The sequence below is a fragment of the Zootermopsis nevadensis genome, unplaced genomic scaffold, assembly GCF_977971745.1.
Source record: "Zootermopsis nevadensis isolate Lab colony 2312 unplaced genomic scaffold, Znev_1.0 Znev_ptg000017l, whole genome shotgun sequence".
NCBI classification, from domain to species: domain Eukaryota; kingdom Metazoa; phylum Arthropoda; class Insecta; order Blattodea; family Termopsidae; genus Zootermopsis; species Zootermopsis nevadensis.
Window position 1 is genome coordinate 13845509 of NW_028259149.1, and position 23306 is coordinate 13868814.

At 36.1% G+C, this 23306-nt stretch overlaps 1 protein-coding gene across 3 annotated transcripts; it reads left to right on the forward strand.

Moving 5' to 3' along the window:
• The first annotated feature begins 994 nt into the window (after positions 1-994).
• On the forward strand, positions 995-22318 carry LOC110827819 (fatty acid hydroxylase domain-containing protein 2). 3 transcript variants are annotated; one of them, XM_022059878.2, is made up of 8 exons: positions 995-1137; positions 9369-9534; positions 9982-10085; positions 12349-12494; positions 13206-13387; positions 14561-14833; positions 15759-15920; positions 16547-22318. In XM_022059878.2, the coding sequence occupies exons 2-8, from the start codon at positions 9377-9379 to the stop codon at positions 16551-16553; spliced, it is 1032 nt and encodes a 343-aa protein (XP_021915570.1). In that variant the 5' UTR covers positions 995-1137; positions 9369-9376; the 3' UTR covers positions 16554-22318. The 3 variants fall into 3 exon arrangements, with proteins under 3 accessions (XP_021915570.1, XP_021915576.1, XP_021915561.1); XM_022059884.2 differs by lacking the exon at positions 995-1137 and adding an exon at positions 1416-1532; XM_022059869.2 differs by lacking the exon at positions 995-1137 and adding an exon at positions 4721-5136.
• The last annotated feature ends 988 nt before the right edge of the window (positions 22319-23306 follow it).

The window sequence follows — 23306 nt, forward strand, 5'->3', positions numbered from 1 at the left end:
TGTTAACAACTAAAGCCAATTAACGACAATGTGGTCCTAAGCTGGTGTCCATCCACACAATTTATTTCCATGTCTTTTAAGTGGTCATTACAAAAGATTTCCTTCTTCTTTCCTATGCTTACTGTTTGCATAGATAAGGTTCTGTTGGGAGCAGATCAGAATTGTTTACATTGAAATTAATAGGAATTTCATTTTCGATTTTTTCCGAACTGTTTGTATGGAACGAGTTACGTTCGTAAATCAAAGGATGGTTATGTATTGTAATGTGAACTTGTACCAAACAACAGCCTTTATAACTTATGAGAATCATTTTGTAACATTCAGTAGTGTTTATTTAGTTATTTGACGATGCTGCCAATAACTCCAAACTACTACTCGTATATAGTGTCCATGCAGTTAATCATAAATCTCGAACTGCATAGAGATTTTAAGTTTTCAGGCTGTAAAATGTAAATTGTAATCTTCTGGGTTGTGACACTGTGGCAGAGGAACATATCACGTCAGTCTTAAACCTTGAATACCATAATTAAAATTCCTAATTGCATTTTTAAATGGCTGAGGCATCATGCTTCGGACAGGTGATACAGAATGCGCGCTGGTTCGAGTCTCGGGGGAGAAGAAATTTTCTCATGAGCTTTCGACCGGTGCCAACCCAGCATCGTGAGGAAATTGGAGAGCTACAATGGGTAGCGTAATCCGGTCACGGAAACTAGCAATGGCTGGGGGTTCGTCGTCCTGACCACACGTCATCCTATATCTGGTTGGATGATCGTTCACCTCTGCTTAGGCATGTGAACGTGTGGCCAGCAGCCAGCTAGTCGGCTTTGGCTCTCAGAGGGCTGTTACGCCACGGATTATTATTAAGAAATTAAATTTTTAATAATAATAGTTCGTGGGTAGAATGACTCAATTCGGTTCTGGTGGTAAATTACTGAATATGCGCAAAACAATTTTGCGTTCATTTGTCGAATAAGTCTCAGTTTACCCACTAGAGAGGGATACCTGTTAGTGTCTAATGGTACCTAAACCAAGTATCTTGTCAAATTTTCCTCATTTGTCGATAATGTGAATTTTCTGTGTGCAGATTTTAATATTGGACGTCATTATCTTTACAAATCTCTGAAAATCTTCTTTCAGGTAAGATTCTACTTAAATGCAAGCCCAAATTATAGGAAAATTCAAAATTGATAAGCTGTTGCAAGATTTTTATGTGCCGAAATATAGTGTGAGTTAGTGTTTTTTTTCAGAATTATTAATACATATCAGCTTGCAAATATTACATATGCCATGTCATGACGTGGTTTGTTTCTTTATGCTGGTTATTACCACAGATATCTGAAATCAATAAAAGCCAACTGTTGTGAATACCTGGCATTTTGCAGTGCGCATGCTTCTCGTTTGAAGCATCCATAAATGAACCAGTGCATGACGTCTAAATGGAGTTTGACATTGTAGCATTGTTTTGGTATGTGTTTTCAGTAACTTACCTTAGTGCAATGGTTGCCAAACTGTGATTCGCGACTACTTTTATGGTAAGCAGGGTGTAAGCTTTCGTCTTTGTGTAGTAGTTAACCTAATTTTGTTTTCATAAGGAAAAGCAAGTGGGAAAACGAATAATGATTTGTTCAAGGAAAGGACTGGTCGAGCGATACAATCTGAGGACCACTAACACAGTTTTGAATCGGATCCTAAACTGAAATTCTCGTGAATTTACCACAGGGCACATACGTAGATTGTAGAATCAGAAACAACTTGAGAATACGGTGAAAAGTGTTGTTATGACGTTGTTGCTCCAAACCCCGCAAGGATTCTGTTGTAACAATTGTAAATAAGGCACCATTTTTATGTTGTGACAAGAAAGTCTGACCCGACGTAAAAGTTCAAATTCCGCTACAGTCGAATTCGCCAAGGTCATTCTTCAAGATTAGATTGTGAGTACTTGAAATATATCATTTGTACATAATTGTTGTTAAACTAGACTGCCACGGATTCGGATAAACAGCTTTTTTAGGTATCGTATTCTGAAGGTTAACTTTGTATAATATTAAAATGGAAATTACAGACATCGAGTTGTGATGACTCGAGATGGGATTCAGTAGCTTCCCAACCAAAATTTAAAAATTTCTTATCTCACATGCGTGCTACATACCAGTCTCATCCTCTTTGATTTGATAATCCTAATAATGTTTGCTAAATCTCAATTATGAAGCTTTACAGAGTGCAATTTGATCCACAAATTTATTTTAATATTTAACGTAATATAGATAAAAATAATTTATAACTCTGCAGTCTGATTGTAAATGTGATTAGCTTTGTAACACTAGGTTTTCGCTTGCAGTACATGGACGTAAGGATTAATATGGCATGAAAACTGGCAATGATGTATCGGAATGCGTACTTGATCTGTTTTGAGCAAATACTTTATTTGAAAATAAACATGTTGCAGACATGAGACAAAGATAAGATCGGGAAAAAGCAACGAAACAGATAGCAAGATAACAACGGCATCTTCTAGGAAAGTGATATGTTGAAATCTTCAGTAGACTTTTAACTACGTAACCTTGCTGACAAGTTTAAAGTTACAGTTATTGCCCTCTGAAAGACTACGCTGTATGTTTAATTAAGAAATAACAAATGGCGGACATGTTCATGTAGTGGTAACGGTTTAGGCTTGTCTTCATATGATAGCCGGTTTGAATCTCGTCTGGGTTTCCGTCTGTCTCTGTCATGGCTTTCTACATTTTTATGAAATCTCCAGGCGAAAGCCGAAGTATTAGCCGATACCGAATCCATTACTTAACTTGGGCATTAATGGCAATTGTCTTATATTTTCCAGTACTATATAACATTTGCAGTGAAGCGACGTACGTGTTATTTTTTTTAACGAACTCCGCTGTAATACGGATTGAAAGTCTGCTGTTGGCGCGACCATCTCCGATGTTTTACATCCCCTGACTCATTTTCATAGTTGTCCATTATGTACTGCCCGAAATGTTCCAATTTTAATAAATTCTAAGTTTCAAACACATATCAAATCGCTACGTATGTGCCTCTGTTTTTCTTTTATTTAATTTCATGAAGTCGAACTCTGTTTCAATGAAATTTTTATTTGTGTGTTTTGTCGTAAAATAGAGAAACGAGCAATTTATCTAACGATTAGGTCTAGAATTATCGTAAGTAGGTAGTTATGATTTTCCCCACCGATGCGATGGCGCTCAGTAGACCTTGAACTTGAAATGTCCCCTGTAGTGGCTCTGGTGTAGCTTGCATGCTTATATTGCTGATAAATTATTTTCTAAAGTTCCCTTCCTTACGCAGTGGCAATACTGTTACAAATGCGGGTGTGTTCCAAATCACACGAGCTATTTTAACGCTTATGCAATCGCAGTGGAAGATTAATTCGTTTTTATTTCGTATTTCGTGCCCATAGATGATGTGTTACAACAAAGCAAGGACGCAGTGCGTTAGACCAGGGGTAGACAACCTACGGGACACGTGTGCCTCTCGGAACATTTCTCTGTCGTCCGTCACATGAGTTAGGAATTAACTAGTGCGAGAAAGACAGAAATGTTCTGCTGCTAAGGAGAATATTAATATTTATAAATATACGTATTATCTAAAAGTAAGAGCAGACAACTGTAAAAAAAAGTATTTTAATAAAACAAAAATTGTATGTAGGCCTATAACGTTAAAATCGCGTTATTGCGCAGAGGTACATTGTTTCGTTGTTCAAACCATTTGAATTTTACAAAACGATGTGAAAATTGTTGTGTTAATAAAGTCTAAAACAGATAAGGTAGAAAACACCTTGGGATAGCTGGTCTCCGGGTCGAAAGTCGAATCTGGGGGCTCCCGAATACAATTCAGGAGTTTCAACTGCGAGTAAATATTAAATGGCTGCATGTAAAAGCGAAACATGCACATGGCTACCGCGTTCTAAATGTTTCAAAATTATAAACATGTGCCCACATTTTGCTTGCAACTTTTGGTCTGTTAGTTACTGCCATTAAGTTTCTTATTTTAGGTTACAATTTATCATAGAGTGACGGTAGTTAATCGCGGGACGCACCAAACACATCTGCTGGCTTCATGCGGTCCACAGACCGCGGGTTGAGAACCCTCGCTGTATATGTTTTTGTAGTTTATTTAATGACGTTTTTATTAGCTCAGACTATGTAGCGTTGAATGAGAGAATGGTAGTGAGTAATGTGTTGGAAAGGATGTGGAAGGAAGCGGTCGTTGCCTAATTCGCGAAAAGTTAGGAAAACCACGAAAAACCTTAGCCAGGACATCCGGTGTTAGGGCCGATACCCTGCTGCAGAACGTACATATTACATAATGGACCAATATTTGGGAAGACGAAACGTTTTAATACAATTGGTAAAATTTCTGATCCAGTGTCACGATTTTTTTTACCAGTACGAGATGAAATTATTTTTATCTGACAGACTTTGGTGTAGGCATCCTACACACTTACCGGAAATTGAAATTCCTTTAACGGTTTCGCAGTTGTCATGCGGACAAAAACGCAAGCGACATCTGCATTGTGTATTCATTGTGCGAATAACGCAGAAATAAAGCCATTCCATGGCATAATGCCTGTATGGTTTACTTCCGCCTGTGCTTTAATCAAGCCAAACAGTCGTCCTTTACGTCATAAGATGTTTCAGTCAGATGAAAACAAGTTAACCCAATTCGACCCTCTGTGCACTCCTGAATCTTCCATGTAGGAGTGTCGTCTGGCAACGATAGATGGCTGAAGTCTTAGGTTGCAACTGCTAGTGTGGTAAATTGCATTGTCTTATTAAAATCCGTGATGAATAGTCGTTATATTGTGGCGGACAACATATTCGTCATGTGAGAAATTCAGAGTTTTTAGTATTGACATTAAAACTTTGTTGTGTTAATGTTGCAAATTGCGGTTTGCCCTTAAGAGGGGTCACTGAATTTACATACGGAGTGCATGTCAGTGCTGATGTACTTTGCTTGACAGTAGACCACAGCTAGTTAGACCGTTCGCGTGTTCTCACACAGCTGATCGCAGTTTTGTTTTATGTTGAGACTGATTATTTTATACGAAAATGAAGAGGTCTCATAACAGAAGTCGTAACAAGAAAACAGGAAAAGCTGATAAAAGTGAGTATATTTAAACCATGCTTATAGTATCCCGTGTCAAAACAAAGGAGGTTGTAAAAATCTCAAGGACAAACAGTTTCAGGCACCAACCTTTCTTTTGTTCTGTGGTGTTTTCAGTTTGAATTTATTTGTGGATTTACGTTTCGTTCTCTGTGACTGGAGATTAGCCAGAATCATGCCGTAAATAAATTAGTACTGCGTCATTACTTACACACTTGATTTCTTTTTGTGTACTCGGCACCTGTTACTCTTAGGGTATTTAAATAAGAAAAGTTGTAAAAACACCCATGGGATAAATAAGAAATACATAAAACAATTTGACTTTAGACTCTTGTTACAGTCCAATGCTAATAATTTCAATCGTGTCTTTGGGTAATGGCCTTGAATATGTAGGCGGTAAAATGAATCATCAGCAGTAAAATTCTGGTCTGAAAACTTCAAGAGAAGAGACCGCTTAGGATAATATTAACGTTAATTTTCAGAGCATTAGGTTTTAACAAAACTGAACTGCTGTAACAGGTTCAATGATGACTTTTTATGAATGCAGTGAAAACCATTAGGTTCCATAAACATTTCCCTGACCATCTAAATAACTATAAATATTGACAGATTATGAACTATGGAGTTGGTTTATATTGTTATTTGTGGCTTGTGAACTGCCGAAACATTCTTATAATACAGCGTGATTTGTTTTTGTGATTGCATGGTCTTGGTGATTTCTGGGAATAGACAAAACGTCGTCCAGGAACATTTTGGTTTCGAATTCACAATTTCGCGTTATTTTCTTTGCTAACATTGCATAAAATGAAAGCATACTACGGTGATTGTGTCTATCCTCTCGAAACTGTTTGACGAATGTAAATTTGATATTTTGTACGTTAACGATGTCGATTGAATTGAATTTTGTATCATACGAGGTGCGATCGGAAAGTTTCTGGACTGCGCCTATAAAAACCCGTACACTTATCTCAGGTATTAAATTCATCCATCACCCTCGAAGTAGTTCCCCTGGGAGTGAACACAACAATCCCAGCGCCGCTGCCAAGCCTGGAAGCATCCCTGGAAATCTTTCTTTGTCAGCCTGTCAAGCACCATCTGCGATTCTGCCTGAATCTCTTCTATCGTCTCAAATCTCCTTCCCTTTAGCTGAATTTTCATCTTTGGGAAGAGGAAGACGTCACACGGAGCTTAGAAAGGAAGTTGGGGTCGGTTCTTGCAAGATCTTTGAGCTCCTGACAAACGAGAAGTCGATTCTGCTTCTGGTCCTCAGACAGGATGCGTCGCATGTGGAGTTCTTCCTTTAGAATCAGCTGACAGGTCCCATAGCCTATCCCAACAATGTCGCACAAGTCGTTGATGGTACGACGTCGATCTTCGTGAATGGCCTGCCGAATCTTCGTAACATTTTCGGGCGTTGTGCTCGAAGATGGTCGTCCAGAACGCTCGTCATCATCGACAGAGGTTCGGCCATTTTTAAAACGTGAATGCCACACAAAAGTTTGTGCACGACCCATTGCGGACTCCCCAAATGCTTGCTTTAGCATTTCATAGGTTTCCATAGCCGTTTTGGCGAGTCTTTGGCAAAATTTGATGCACACTCCATTCCGAAATCGCAGGAGGGTCGGTGTAATGCACTACCAAAACGCCCGTAACTAAGAAACAAATGCTAATTCGATGATGTCGGCTGGCACACTGATTCACTATGAATGTAGGCCGCACCCCCTAAAGGCAGAAGCTCGTACTACATCCGGTTCGCCCGCTATTGACACAGTCTTGAAACTTTCCGATCGCACCTCGTACTTTACTCGAAGGTCAAATAACATTTTAAAATTTTTAAAGAAGCCTATTGCATAAAAACTTCAAGTAACACGTGACAAAAATGTGGATCTCATTACGATCCAATTTTTTTTATCTGAAATATATTTGGGTATCCTCCCTGGCTTTGAAAATTATGGTTTCCTGCATGCATGAAATTAGTTTATATTTGTTTCTGGTGACTGAAACATTCAGTGGTCATTTTTATTACCTGGCATTATTTTAGTTGCTATTTTCACTTTATAAACGACCACTGTTTTTTGGCAATGTGTTTCTAGCACGGTCTCATATGTCAACTCTAGAATGACTAGATAGACGTTTGTTGAACCTACATAAGTGTACATATGCTTGTGTAGAGATAAAGGAAAAGATTACAGAACTTCACAATTGCTGCTTTTTGTGTGTTTAGCGAAGTCCACATGATTCCCAAACAGCAGTGTGTAAAAAAAAAAATTCTCGTTGTTGAAAGGCAAAGATGACCTTAATGTTGATATGAATATTGTTTTGAGTAGATTGTTGCGAATGAATCTTTTTTAGTAGGAGTTGGTATAATTTCTCACATACTGACAGTAGACATGTCACTATACGCCAAGAAGTTTTCAGCATGTATTTTCATTACAATGTTGCAGAAAGAAGGCAAATTTAGGCGAAAAAGTATAATTTAAGAACTCTTAATGTTTTGTGTAATTTTAAAATTAGAAGTCCAAACCCCTCTAAGACTGTATCAATGAAATGTCTGATAAACTTGTAATTCATTTGTCACCAATATGTTGGTCTAAATTGGTGGTTTCCGTTTAAATTTCTGCCACGGTTTCCGTAAATATTTAAATAAATAGGGAAACTATTCGTACATTCATACAACAACGCTGTTTCGCCTGCCGGGGGAAAATCGCATCTAGTGAGAAGAGTATTTATGAATGATCAGCAAGATAACATGCTAGGGAAGCGGCCGCGGAGGGGCGTAAGAATCACAAATTATCTACCTGAATATCCGGCCGTCGGACCTCATATATGTATTTCAACGCAAGGTCTTCCGAATACAGAGCGGAAATGCCGAAAACTCGACGGTGAAATGTATGTGTTATAAGTAAACACCAAGATCGTCTAGGAATGCCAGCTTTCAAAGAACGCTTTTTCCGCTGTCTCTGAGGATTCCGAAGGAACAGGCTTCATACTTCGAATACCAGTTAGTGAGCTCCGCGTGGCTGCCCATCTGTACAGACATCATTGACATAGAAACGAATTTGCTGCATTTTGCAGTAAATCTGCATGAAGTTTATTTCATTGGTGGTATTCCTGTTGAACGCCACAGTGTAGCGATTAGCGGTATATTTTATGTTTCTTCCAGATCTTTGAACAACAATTTAGCTTTCTGGGGAATAAATCTGTTGTTTCTTCTGTCTTCCAAACTTTACTTAAGTTTTTTTAAGTACCCAGACCACTTCTGTTGCAACAATAAATGGAGTCTGAGGTATGCACCTGAAAATTTGTTCATCATCGGTGTATAAATAGTGGTTTTATTACTGAACGTTCAGGGCCTCTAGTGAGAGGATCACTGTATTAGGAGCGACTCAATCACCACGGCCAGGGCAGTGTATTTGCTTCTGCTTGTTGCTAGTCTACAATCTAAATCACAAAGTGTGTGTAACATTTCACCACTTTATGTAACCCTTTGCATATTGTATGTGAAATCCTTATAATAGTTTGAATTGTAGTTGTATATATGCATTATTATGATTCATTCCACATCTTGTTGTCATTAACTGATTAAGGGACCAATGAAATATAATAAATGTGTAATTTCCTTTGTAAGCGTTTTCCATTCCCCCAGGTTTTTCTGCTGATCTTTATAATTAGTTGGTTTGTTTCGATTAGTTTTTTTTCGGTATTGTGCACAATAGCCTCGAAATTTCAGTCTCATTTCACCCTACTGGTAAAGCTGTAACTTGCACATATTTGTTGGTTATATTTTAAAACCGTTTTCAAATGGAGGTTCAGAAGTGAAGACCCTGTTGTAGTAAAATTCAGACAGATTAGCATGTGTGCTTTTGTTGCACGGCACTTATTGTCCCATGATGAAAGCTAAAGCTATGATCATCAATCAGGATTTATTTTCACTAACGTATGCTTTCACAAGTGTGCCAAGTTGCCCTGCTGTTGAAGTTTATGGTGCTTGACCTGTGATTAGGTTCAGATGTATATGTAACTTTAATGTTTATTGGTACATAATGTTACCATCAGTAAGTACATATTTATCCATGTGTGTGTGTTGGCACTGTCAAATTTGAAAAACATATCAGAAAAAATTACTGTTCTTAAATTTAATAATTCATTCCAACCATCAAACATTGCAAGATTAGTTTACTGTATGTTGATATGCAGGTATTTGTAACCTTGTTTTCTTTCATATTTGACAGACCTTGACATGGCAGACTTTCAGTCAGCCACTACAGTGCATGATAAGAAAACCCACAGTACTAGTGGGGCACAGCAGCCATCATTATTGTCGTCTCTTTGGAGTGTCCTATTTGTAATAAGCTCGGCCCTCATTGGTTTTGCTGCTTTCAGAAACACACTTACATGGTAAGTAAAAATGTGCTATCTTCTGGCTGAAATAGACTTGCTTTTTTATTATACCACAACACTAATGGTGTCTATCCTCCATGGCCTCCATTTATTTTTAATTCATCTCATGTCATGGCTTCTCATTGTTGTGCTTTATATCAGCTATTGTTATGCAATTGTTTCTCACTATGGATGTTCTTACTGTATGCATTTGACAAGCAAGGGAACAAGTTCTTCCTGAGAAGCTAGTTGCTCAACTGGTCAATAAATTCCCTGCATTTTATAGAATTAAAAGGTTCATTACCATGTTCACAAAAGCCTGTATTTAGATTAGCAGATGGTCAACTGATCTTCTCTCGTGCTCTTACCTATCACCTCTTGCTTAACAGCTTTGAAGGAATGCATATACAATGGGGATGTTATCATGTATTTTATTACAAAGTTACATTTTCCTATTTTTCCTAGGCATTTGCAAAGATTCTGGGGTGCTTCTGGTGATTTCTGGCAGGCTCTGTGGGATAGACTACTTGATGTAACAGGAGAAGATCCATTTACCTTCTGGGTGTATGGTAAGGATTATTCTGTGGAATGGTGTAATGCATTGTTTGAAGATCGTCTGTCTCATATAAGCAGGCAGGCACGAAACTGCCTAAGTATGAATGTGTTACATGGGTCAGCTGATATGGATGCTAATATTAAATTATAATATTTGATATATCTTGTACCAGCTGGCCACTTAGCAGCAGTACATGTTGTTGCAGTATGTATATTTAAATTGATGCAACTTGCAGTCTGATGGTCCGTGTTCAGGTTATCAGTACTTATCTCTTATCCAGAGAAACCTCCTCTTGCAGAAACCATGATGCTGAGAAAGATGGAGCAGCTTTCATCTCTTTTAACTTTCTATTTCGTTTGTGTCTGTTCAACTTGCTAATATGCAGGTGTCCCACAAAACATATGCTGAACTTCCAGTTGTTATATATTAGCTTATTTTGAGTGTAAAATGTTGCATCAAAATGGGTTGAAATTGCAAATGTTAACATAGTTATGATGGATGGAAAGGGAGTACTCTCAGTGAAGTGCACAGTTTAAATTAAATTATTTTAGTTTAAGAAATGAATCAGCTACATAAGAATAACTTTCTGTTCATGTTTAGTGTACATTGTGACAATATATATAATTAAGCAGCATACTGTTCTAGTATGTTTCTCTCCAAGCCAGATTAAAATGTGGATGCAACATGACAGTTCTCCACCTGATTTCAGTCTAGAAGTCATGCAATACTTGAAACAGTGCTATGGAAATTATTGGATTGGTCATGGAGGCCCACTTGTCTGGTCTCCCCACTTGCCAGAATTTGACACCCCTTGATTTCTACCTTTGTGGGTGGGGATACATGAAGGAAATCACAGACATGACATGAACTCTTATGGTGCATCATGAACAGTGCTGCTCTCTCAGATGGGAAAGATCATGAAAGCACACAGAATTAACAAGTGCTGTTTAAAAATGGGCTGACTTGGGTTATTTGAACAACATGCCACTTAAGTATGTATATTATGTTATGGAACATTCTGTACACACATACACACACATGCATAGGCAAGTATCCACATATATACTCTTTCACTCACATTTTTCCTTACTCATTCGCCCCGCTCTCTTTATGCCTGTCATCTTTATGTATAGCCATCAGCTGCTGGCATATGTGAAGAAATGGATGAACTACAAGTTTTCAGATCTTGCTGTCACAAAAGTCATTACCTGCTATCTAGTATGAGAGCCACAAAAGCTGAAAACTCCCTTCACAGTGTAATGTAATTGTTTTATTAAAACCAATACTAATAGTCTGTATTCAGTTACAGGCAGGTGTATGGTACAAGGTCTACCTTGAGCAGTAATTTGCTCAGCTGGTCAAGAGATTCTGTGTTATGGATTCTGATGATTCATCATTGTATCCACAAAGTGTTGTTTTGATCTTGTCCTTAACCAATTAATTCAAGCCATTCGTAACATGTTTGTCCAAAATCCATTTCAGTACTGTTGCCACCGAACCTACACAAGATTGAAAGGGTGTACTGTTTGGTGTTCACTGAAATTCCAGAGGTGTTCTTCATGTCATATCACGGGTATGGCATCAGCAGGGTGCCTTATTGATAACTACAGCTGAAAGGCACTGTGGTCTTATGTCACTCAAAAGGAATAACAGATGCAGCAGTGATATCCAAGGTCCCTGTTGCAATAACATGATCTGAGTTAATTGTTGTGAGCCAATGATGACCTTGGTTCTCACTGTTGCAACAGCGTTTTTCATTGTGGCTTTGGTTCCAATTGTTGCAACAGTGTGTTCCAACATTGGCCTCAGACAGATAGATATGGCTGGGCCTGCACTTATGCTAGAACATGGAAAACTCTAAAAAATGCTTTATATTGTTGGGGTTTATAACCAAAAATCACATATAAATTATTTGATGGTAGACAAAAGGGACAGATGAAAAACATGGAAGATAGTGAAGGAAATAAAATTTTTATCTCATGCTTGACCTTGACAGGAGTTCACAAGTAAGAAGAGTATAAGGTCAAGGGTACAAACCCTGAATCTCCTACATAATCTTCTTCTTTTTTTACATCTCTCTCAGGTCCATCAGTACTTTTTTCTGTGACACTCTTAGTATGTGTTTTAATGTCACAGCAAGAGACCAAGTTAAAACTAAATTCATTATCAGTATAGTTCATATTAATTTCAGATGGTATAAATTTTAAAATTGTAACTGCAGAGGGATGATTCTGAAAATAATTCATTCATTAAAGTCTGAGGTTTCCTTTGGTCAGGAACAACTGTACTTACGGTCGCTGTGTACTGGATATTTGGTGGTATTTACACAATACTGGACGTCACAAATAAACCTGCTGTCCTGCGCAGGTACAAGGTTCAACCTGGAACCAATGAACCAGTTGACACAAAACGCTTGTTGCAGGCAAGTACTATTTTAAAACTTCTGTGAAATTTGAGAGTGTAATTCTTGTCTGGGTATGATATATCCAGAGGTGTATGTTCACACTTGGGGTTGCAATATATGTACATATATACATGCAGTCAGATTGTCAGCAATACAGCATTTTGTATCATGATTACCATACTCAAACCCAATTAACCAATTGTCAAAAATGACAAGCCGGCTCTCCATCTATGTATTCAGGAAGTCCTTGGATCAATTTTTGGTCTGAAGGGTGACTGTCTTGAGTCTTCTGGTGAAAAATGGGACAATACCTTCAAATGTTCCATGCCTAATCCTAATATACTTGCCAATCATGATTATCTTACTATTTCATTCATTACTGTATAATCTACAGACTTCTGACCATCATGAACTCTGCAAAATTCAGGTTCCATAGAATCTGCCTGTACCCCAAGGGTTCCATGAAATTTCTCACAGAATACCAGGATATTACATGGTTCTGCAGAATAACAGGGTTCTTGGAAATTCCATGCAAAACCTTGGTTTTGTTGAATGTTTTGAACATCAGTGTTCCATGGACTCCCTCACAGTACTACAACCAACATTCCACATAGATTCCTCATAAAACACCAGCATTTATCACAATTCTTCATAGAACTGCAGGTAGGTTTTTGTTATTCACCTGTTCATATATTGTCACAAAGGTTTCATTGAGACTGCATGTTCCAGGTGATAGGATGGGTGCTGTTTAACCAGATTGTTGTTGGTATGCCAATAGCATACCTGAGTTATGTATTGATGAAGTGGAGGGGCTCTCCCCCTTTACGGGAACTACCTACTTTCCACTGGGTTCTTGTCGAGATGGCTGTACACATACTTATGGAAGAGATTGGCTTCTATTACTCTCACAGGTATGGTGGCTGTGTTGGGACAGATCGAGATAATCGAGAAGGATAATAATTGAATGGTTGCTGTCATAGGGACCTGAAAGTTCTCAAAAGGGGCGAAGGAAAGAAAGAAAAAGGGTGTAAGGGATGTGGTACCAAAGATATCATCTTTTGTTAAATTAGAAATGGTCTTTTCAACTAGTAAATACCATAAAACATAACACAAATTTTCTACAGGTCAGGTATATGAACATGACCTAAAACTAAAATCATCTTTATAGTCATGGCATGAAATTATGAGAATAGTGTATGTTGGAAATGCTTGAATATGTTCTGGTTTGTGACTTGTATGTAGATCCCAGCGTTTCAGAGAAACATTGGCATTTACCAATGAGTAATAATGTAAAGTATGTAAATTGGGTTGGAATGTGCTCCAATGTTCTTTTGTGAATGAGAACATAAGTAGATAAAAGTTCATGAATAAATCTCACAACCTTTTATTCATTGCACTGAAATGAATGCCACATTGTTTTAAATATGTTTTGAAAACTGGAACTCTTTTTGTAAGTAAATATATTATGTGTATAAATGGTATCTAATATTATTGGTTATGTAATATTTCTGTTCATCAGCAATTGCATGAATTAGATTTCTATGCATTGACAAATTCCAAGGCCAAATGGTGAATAAATATAGATTTGTATTAATGAAATTTAAGTTATACTTAATATTGTTAATGCCTTTATCAAGCCAAAATGGAGTAGGTAGCAGCATCCAAAATGTCAGGGTGTAAAGAATACATGCAGAAATTATGCATACTCTGGTAAGAATTGCTCCTTTCCAGTCTTGTTTATAAGAACAATGCACATTGACTGTTGAACATTATATCAGGCATCCAGCTACAGCTAACAGACTTCCAGACTGTTCATTTCCAATTAAATTGAAAATGCAGTATCCTGTATTTCATAATTTTCAAGAATAGATACAGAATGGATTTGAGCTGCAAAAGTCTTCTTCTTCTTCTCTCCCCCCCCACCCTTTTCAAACTCATGAGAATGTATTTGTTATGATTTTATGGGAAATTTTAGTAAATTTAAAATAATTTAACAATGAGAGCACTGTATCTGTTGTCAGTTGAGTGATATTTCTATCACTTTATATATCTTATCATTTTTTTACTAGTTTTATTTGTTTTAGAGTTCTTCATAGCCGTTACCTGTATCGCTTCATTCACAAGAGGCACCATGAATGGACAGCTCCAATTGCAGTGACAGCAATGTATTGTCATCCACTGGAAAGTATATTCTCAAATCTGCTTCCTATATTCCTTGGAGTGTTCATCATGGGATCACATGTAGCCACTGCGTGGCTCTGGTTCTCATTGGCAATCCTGTCTACTCTCAATGCCCATTCAGGCTATCATCTTCCATTTTTCCCATCACCTGAAGCTCATGACTTTCACCATCTGAAGTAAGTTGTATGTGTGACATATTTTTTCTAGTATACTTTTGAGCACATGTACTTGGTCTTGTAATGTAGCATTCACTAATGTTGATGCTGCTTTTGAGTGGTGCCTTGTGGAAGTAGACTGTATTACTGACATTTCAGAGGAATATACTGCCCTGATGATGGTAGCTGTATGCTCCATCTGAAACATTGGAAACACAGACCACTCTCTTGTGGTGCCGTCACCTGAAAGCTGGATCAGCATTAACAATGGATTGCCATGACAGCATTTATCGTACAGTCCTGTAACGTCAGTCTGTTGTATGTACAAATTCTGCAGAAAAACAAGTCTTGTTGTAGCATAATTAGAAGGTAAAATAATATACATCTCACTACTTAACAAAAATTGAAGATTAAGGTATAGAATATAACACTTTTGTATTTGCCTTTGCATTCTACTACCAGGGAGTTCTTTCTTCTTTTATATATATGTTTGTGTATATAGGGATGACATTGACGTCTGAATTATGACAGTCAAGTGAACACTGGCAGACATGTAGACTGACATCTTTAAGATCCATGACACTATCTGGTGTTTCTAAGAAAATATTTTGTTCATAGTCTGGAAAGCATTAAAACTGGGGTTTTTCTTTAAGCAGTATTTATTAGAATGGTTTATAGACTCCTTTTTCATAAAATAAGGCTGTGCCTAAAATATATAAGATGAATTAAAGGTAAAATGTTTAATTCAACTAGAGGTTTTTTATTATATTTTGTGGACAAAATTTTGAAAGTATGACCTTCATAACTGTCACAACGGAGTACTGACGTATCTTTCTGTAAAAATAATCACTTGTTAAAGCTAATGTTAAGTATCCAAATTATAAAAATGTGAATTAATATTAACTTCCTGGTTTTGTTGTTATGTAATTTATTTTGTTTTCAACAGGTTTAACCAATGCTTTGGTGTTCTGGGTGTACTGGACCGCATTCATGGAACTGACACTTTGTTCCGTAATACAAGAGCTTATACGCGCCATGTGATGATGCTAAGCCTCATTCCTCCTCGTGAAGCATTCCCTGATGAAAGCAAATGCAGTTCAAAGCAAAGGTCAGTCTTCCAAGGAGTTTTGTCTTTACATTCTATAATTTCTGTTTTGATTTTGTTCCTGGTCATATAAGCACAGAAGTTAAAGTAAAGGAAGAGCTGAGATGGTCACAAAATGTATTTTATATTTTTGTTTAAACACATTATTGTTGAGAATGGGAGAGACTGAGTGGAACTGGCTGCCAACAAGCCCATTGTTCAGGCTCTAGATTATACTTGAGTGACTATGGAGCAGTGATGGAATGACATTGACAGGGAAACCAAATGACTGATGAAAGACCTCTTTTAGTTCCATTTTGTCCACCACAAATCCCACATGGACTTTCCTGTTCATAAACTTAGACCAGACAAATATTGTCATGTGTGAATTAAGAAGTGGATGCAGTAACAGGGAAGTCTGAGAAGTCTTTATTGTGGATGGAAGTAGGGAGAGAGTTGTTGAACAATTATTGGCTTGTACTCTGGATTTTCTTTCTTGGAACATTAAAATAGTTATTCATGCAACAAAAAATTACAGTTGCATGTTTGGAAAATGTTCAGCCTGGAGAAAGAATTGTCAGCCTCTGCTTGCAGGGGTACTTTACAGTGGCAATTTATGTGTTAATTTTCACTTTGGTTTTTCTTTACAGGAATTAATGAAGCTATAACTGAATGGGCAGAGTACATTTCTAGTGCAGGAAGCCAACTCTGTAAGAGAATCTGTTTCTGTTCCTGCTGGATGATATATTTTGAAGTCATTAGCATTAGCCCAAGAATTTATTACTATTTTCTGTACTGGAAGGAAGTGAAAGTTTCATGATAAATTTTGGTACTATTTTGAGGTTCAGCTGCCTTGGGTCAACAAAAGGATGCTAGTTGCATTGCTTGGTACTGTCTTTAGGAATGATGAAGGGTTAAAATATAAATGGTAACTACATAAATCAATTAAGCTGTTAATGGATGGGTTCTAGTACATCTTCATATTGTGGTTTATTTTCAGTATTATTTTGGTAATTGGAAAACATCCGTCACTAAAATGATTTGTTCAATTTTCAATTGTAGAAATGATATAGAACAATTCACAGAAGATTATAAGACAATCCACAGTACATGACTGATGATCATGGTAAGTTTTTCTTAAGGATCTCAGAAGTTAAAATTGTACTTGCCTGTAAAGCATGGTTGTCAATCTTCTGCAGTGCACTCAGTTTAATTGCTGGCCAGGACTTGACACTGGTTTATCATTACTTTCAGAGCCCCTCGAGAAAAATACCTGCAGCTTCTGCTCTATCTAAAGATAACAGTGCTTGGTAGCATGGAAAGTATTAGTGGGAATGGCTGCTGTCAGAGGTTAAAACAGCATTTATTTACAGTATACATTTTTATATTCTTTTTATTCTGCACATAGTAATATGTGTATTTCTTTGCCAGTTCTTACTTATTTTTTGGAAGGTGCTAAACACTGCACTGTGTTCTGATGTCCTATGTGAGACCTGAGGCCCTATGGTCTCTTTGATTCACAATTACACTGAAACAATGAATCCTTTTAACATTTGATGGGACTCACTAATGAGTGACTGGCCCATTGCCAGACCTTCTGCCTACAAGGAATAACACAGAAAAATGTGGATATATATATATATCCATGTCCCAAGCAAGATTTTAACCAAAGATCCCAGTGTTAAACTAATCCAAGACTTTGCTTCCCCTGTGATCAGTAATTATAAATTTTGATACAAAAACGTTATTTTCTGAATAGTGCAATTTTTTTATAATACCGTATTTTCTTTACCCCCCCCCCCCCCCCCCCCCCCCCCATAAACCTTCATGGGGCTGCTGATCAGTCTTTAAATCTGGGTTTAACAATTTTGCTGTATGTTAGTGCAAAACATGGCCAGTTGGATCATGTGTTAAGACACAACACACTTGATAAGGTGTGGCTTCTTGTTCTGGAGTCCTCAGTTTGTTCCCTCATTATGCTTCAACCTTTAACAAAATAGCAACTATCTGAACCTCAGAGTACTACCAAAATTTGTTAAAAATGTCATTACTTATACTAGATTTTTATGTAATGCCTACAGTGAAGACATTTTGTATACTTTATCATGTGATGACTGTGAAAATTAATGTACTGAATGTTGATGTTATTTTATTATTGTTCTTTACTTATGAAATCATATAAATATGACTTTATGGTTATTTTTTATTTGGTTCTGTGAATATTTGTTGTTAAATATTTGAATGCATACACACATAAATTAATATTAAAAACAGTGAGATATAATTTGGGTCCATTTAAGAAATAAAATAAATACCACAGTATTTCCTCTTCAAGATATGTACCTACTATTTAAAAATTATGTTGATATATCTTTATTCCTAAGTAAGATGGGCATAAGTCAGTATGGATTACATTTTACTTTCATTCTGGAAGTCAGGTAGCTTGGTCAGTGTAGTGTCTGGACTACAGGCTGGACAGCTGCTGGAATCCAATTCATGACAAGGGAAAGAGACTTTTCTCTTTATCTACCAAGTCCACACTGACTGTGGGATCCATCTAGTTTCCTGATTAATGGGAATTGCAGGGTTTTTTGTCAGTGGTAAAGTGGATTGGGCCACCCTTCTCCATATTGTGCTGAGGTCAAGAAAGAAGGAAGTTGTACCTCCAGTCCATATATCTTCATGACATGATGCATAATAAGCACCAAGCACAGCTTCGCATTTACATTAGATCAAGTCCTTTCCAACCGTCAAGAGATGTGTTCTAGGTACTTTACGAGAAGTTAATAAGTTACTTCCGTATAAATAGTGTGTATTTTACAGTAATTCCCTGACTCTTGTACTTTTACCTTATTAACTAACAAGTTGGATGACTACCTATATAAAAATCCACTTTTGTAGTTGTGTAATTCAGAATGTTTTCTACTTGAATTTCTTGTAAGACTTTTGTTACAGCATTACATACAATTTTATATTATAAACCCCAGTTTATACAAAATAATATATTAAAATGGTTAATCAGTTGTTTTTTAGTTCTCATCAGACCTTAGAGACTTTGAACATAAATCAATAGATTTATGGGATTTCTGTACCAGTATGATGAGTCATTTTCCTTTCAAATTTTGCTTCCTCAGTTTTAACTGAAGGAGCTTAATACATCTGTTACAAAGATACTGGAGTTAAGTTGTAATTAAAAAATATTATGAATTAAATGTTGAAATATGTAAAATCTGCTAATTAATTGATGCATTTTTTATTATTATGAGCAACAGAAGAATTTAAAGAAAAGGGACCCAATGCCTTGCTGTCACATTAACACACTAATCAGGAAGAGGTGGTGTATTGTGCAGATATATTCCATAAATTGTAAAGTAATTTATAGATATTTTTGACGCAGTCTTTTTTGTGTTGGTAATATTTCATTTGATAGTCAGTACTAAGTTAATATTACCATATTCTCTGGACTTTGAGACACATTCAAATTGTAGAGAGAAATATTCAAGGTTAAATCTGCTATACAGGTTTTAGGCTGCATTATCCAGGAAAAAATGTCACCTCCAGAGATATGGTACATGATGTAATAGGATTTCATTTAATAAGTATATTATTAGCTACAAGTCATGAAGCTTTGTGTATGTTTCTGATTTATGTAGTTTTAAAACAGTTTTATTATTTCATGTAGGCTAGTCTGCTGTAAGAGTTTTAAATACATTGTAGGATTTGAGGTTCTCATGGCGGTGAATACAAAGATGGCTGTCTTCTGGGTTGCAGTGCCATGTAGGCTGGTAGAAGTTTACCAACTTTTCAGAGGTCCTTGGTGCCTCCATCATCAGATGACAGTGCTACAACACAGAAGATAGCCATGTTTTTTTAATAACTTGTTCAGAATAAAACTAAACTTTGGGTACCTGACTTTTGAAGTTGTTCATCACCTATGATAAATTGTGGTCTTGATATTAGTATTTTGAGCATGATATGCAGTAGTGGTACTACCTTGTACATGATGTAAGCTTCATGGTAACACCTATTATTGGAGTATATTATTTAGTAGTCATATGATACCAGGAACACTTCAGTTGTTACTTGCTTGAGAATAATGTTGCAGAACAGTTTTGTTTATTCATTAACTTCTTTATTTTTGTATATTATGTATGTGTAATCACTGCTTTTGATTGAGATCTGTGTGTGTGTGTGTGGGGGGGGGGGGCAGCTGAGAATGGCAGTAAATATTAATTGACATAATTGGAGACTGGAGGGGAATCCAATAACACACAATATGGAATGTTATTCAGTTTTTGTGTGAGTTTTTAGAGTTAATACAGTAATAATGTTGCAGTTATAATCATTTACAGGGGGAACTAAGCCTGCAGTTTTAACTGTTGTTTGTCTGATACCAGTTGAGTATTTTGATGTTTGTACGTTGCATATTCCATGTGTCCATTAACATTTACTTTGACCATAGGACTGGTTTTTAAAGTGCAGAGAAAGATGTTAAATATTTTTAGCTTACAAAATATTATTATTCATGGCTTTAACACTTTCATGCTATGAATGAAATATATAATTTTTAAACAAGTCTTTGTTATCTGTTGTGTATGGAATCACTGATGAAAAGATAATTGTCCTGTCATCTGTTAACACTCTCAGCTACAATTTGTATCATATTTTAATATTCAGTGTGGAAGAGGTTAAATTAGTTTTAATGTTAACATCTGCAAAGAAAAATAAATTTGTAGAATTTAGACTGATAAATTAATCATTACTGTATGGGGTATATTGATGTTTATATGTATATGAACAAATTACTTTTGCTATGGCATTTTCTTAAGCTTCATATATTGAAACTTTATTTATATATGTCATGGCTGTAATTGCCTTTGGTTATATTTCTTGTAGGGCCTATATCAACATTTTAAACTAAAGAACATATCTTCAATATGTGGCATTAATTTTAACAATACATGCTCATTACATTGCTTATTGTAGTTCAGTTCTTATAACTGTTTTACCCTTGCTCTTGTCCTACGAACCACAATGCATATAAATTAATTCTCAATTTATATTTGTACAAATATTTCATATTAATCTGGTCAGGGATTCTTTCTAGCAGAGCATAAGGAAAAGAAGCTATTTTATGGATAAAAATCTTACAGTAATTTGGGCATTAAAAGAATAGATATTAAATGGCTAAGAATGTATTGTGCTTTATATAGCATGGTGCACACCAACATGGACTTCTTTAGAGCAAAGATATGGTGCTGTAAACAAGCCTGCACTAATCCTAGTTGCTGGGTCATCATAGCAGTATTCATGATGGTGCCTAGAATTTTTTTGCATATTATTCTGGTGATTTCATAACTTTGCATATTATTATTTAGTATTTTTAATGATTCTATCATTAGGTGGTAGCTTCACCATTTGTGAATAAATGTAACTTCCATTTCTGTGGTACAAATATATTTTGGCTTCCAGTTTTTGGAGGAAGCTCCTACATTTTTCTGACATTTGTGCAGGCCTGGTTATAAATATTATAATTTTTACCTTTAACACAATTTTACCTCTCTTGTAGGAATACTTTGTACTGCACAATAGTAAATGATGTGAGGACTTTTCAGAATATCAGACACATTCCAGGCTGTGCCATAGACCAAGCAGTTAGATGCTGGCTTCTCAATGCATAGGCCCAGGTTCAATACCAGGGCAATCTGTGTGGGATTAATGGCACAGAGTGGCATTAGGACAGATTTTTCTACAAGTGTGTCGGTTAATCATCATTCCACTGATGCTTCATATTCATCTGTCACCATCTCTGAGGTATGTGGTGGCCTGACCAGCTAACATGTTATCAAAATCTACTGGACGTGGAATAAGAATGTGAACTTTTTGACTTGAGATTATTCTCACACATAAAAAAAGGAAATATCTGTTTTATGGGTGACATTTTGGAAAATAAGTCTTTTCACTTTTATTTATCTTTTGTGAATACATCTGAAAGAAAACCACAAATTCACAAGTCAACAATAATAGAAATTCTATTAAAAATATGTTTTTCTTCAGATATATGGTAAATATAAGCAAAGTACCATATTATTCCTACAAAGATTATAACAATAGGTAACGCATTTTCATTATTACCATGCTATGTCATAACTTTACCAGTTGATATACTTTATGAAACTGTGAATAAAATTTTTCTCTGTTAACTGTACATTAAATGAGCAAACACAGTAAGTTAACATAATGATTTAAAATATTCTTATTCATTGAAATCTACCAAATATTAATATTATAATAATTAAATTAAGATAAGTGAAACAACACTTCAACATGCAGCCATTATAACTTGTCAAGGCTGGGAGAAGTAGTTAACAGTTTCCAATTATATGTTTAACCTCAAAACCAATATATTCTAAGTGCATAAATTGTTTGATTTCAAGTTCTTACAGTGGTGAGTATGAAAATGGCTGTCTTCTGGGTTGATGCACCACATAACACTGCAACAACCTAGAAGACAGTCATCATACAGATGCATAAATTATCAGCAGTCACAAAATGGGCATAAAAGATGTTCTTCGCATCTGTCCAAAAGAGATAGGAAGCCCTGTTATAAGAATAATGGAATATGTCTAACAGAAAGTTTATATAGATTTCTGTTGTCACGCATCAATTATAGCTGCCTTATATGGTCGATCCTTGCTAAACATGAGGGTTACGTTGCTATAAAACATTCTGATAAGAATTTTTTACCAGAATTTCACTATGGTAACAGAAAAAATTTCCATAAAACTTTACTTCTGATATGCCTCTTGGCTCAACTCAGAGTAAAGGAATTAACCTGTTTTGTGTGAAGAAGAAATCTGAACAAAGTGAAAAATATATTTTGGCTTGGTATGGCAGATACCCTACCCATATGCAAGAAGTATACTCTGGACTGGCATTACCTCCCACTTCAGTTTTACTCACCTGCAAACAATTACTAATATAAAGGCACTTTTACACAAATAAAAATGTAAGCTTGTAAAATAATGACTGTACATGTACATCTGGCCAAGTGAAATGTGCACTTATGCATAACAATACAATATTCTCAACTGTTTAAAATGCTTTTCTATAAAATTGTATATGCATTTATTTTTACTTTTAAAGCAAATAATATGCATTAACATTGGTAACTCCTATTTACACCAGATTTGAATCACATTAATCCCTGATAATGGAGGCTGAGACCTCTGAAATGTTGCAAATTCACTCCATATTGAAATGTCACAGAGCCTGAAAAAAAATGTCCTCTTTATATCATTTCTAACGTAGGAGTCTTAAGCACAACTATTCTGGGATTTGATCTGAACAAGGCACATATGAAATGTAAAGTAATGCATTATTAGTGATTTTGCATATGTCATTGGCCTT

What these genes read in the sequence shown, in the direction of transcription:
- LOC110827819 (XM_022059869.2), top strand. Translation starts at nt 5,082, where the DNA reads ATGAAGAGGTCTCATAACAGAAGTCGTAACAAGAAAACAGGAAAAGCT. An exon ending in ATTTACCTTCTGGGTGTATG is followed by an intron (nt 10,086 to 12,348) that starts GTAAGGATTATT and finishes TCCTTTGGTCAG; the next exon opens with GAACAACTGTACTTACGGTC. An exon ending in CATGACTTTCACCATCTGAA is followed by an intron (nt 14,834 to 15,758) that starts GTAAGTTGTATG and finishes TGTTTTCAACAG; the next exon opens with GTTTAACCAATGCTTTGGTG.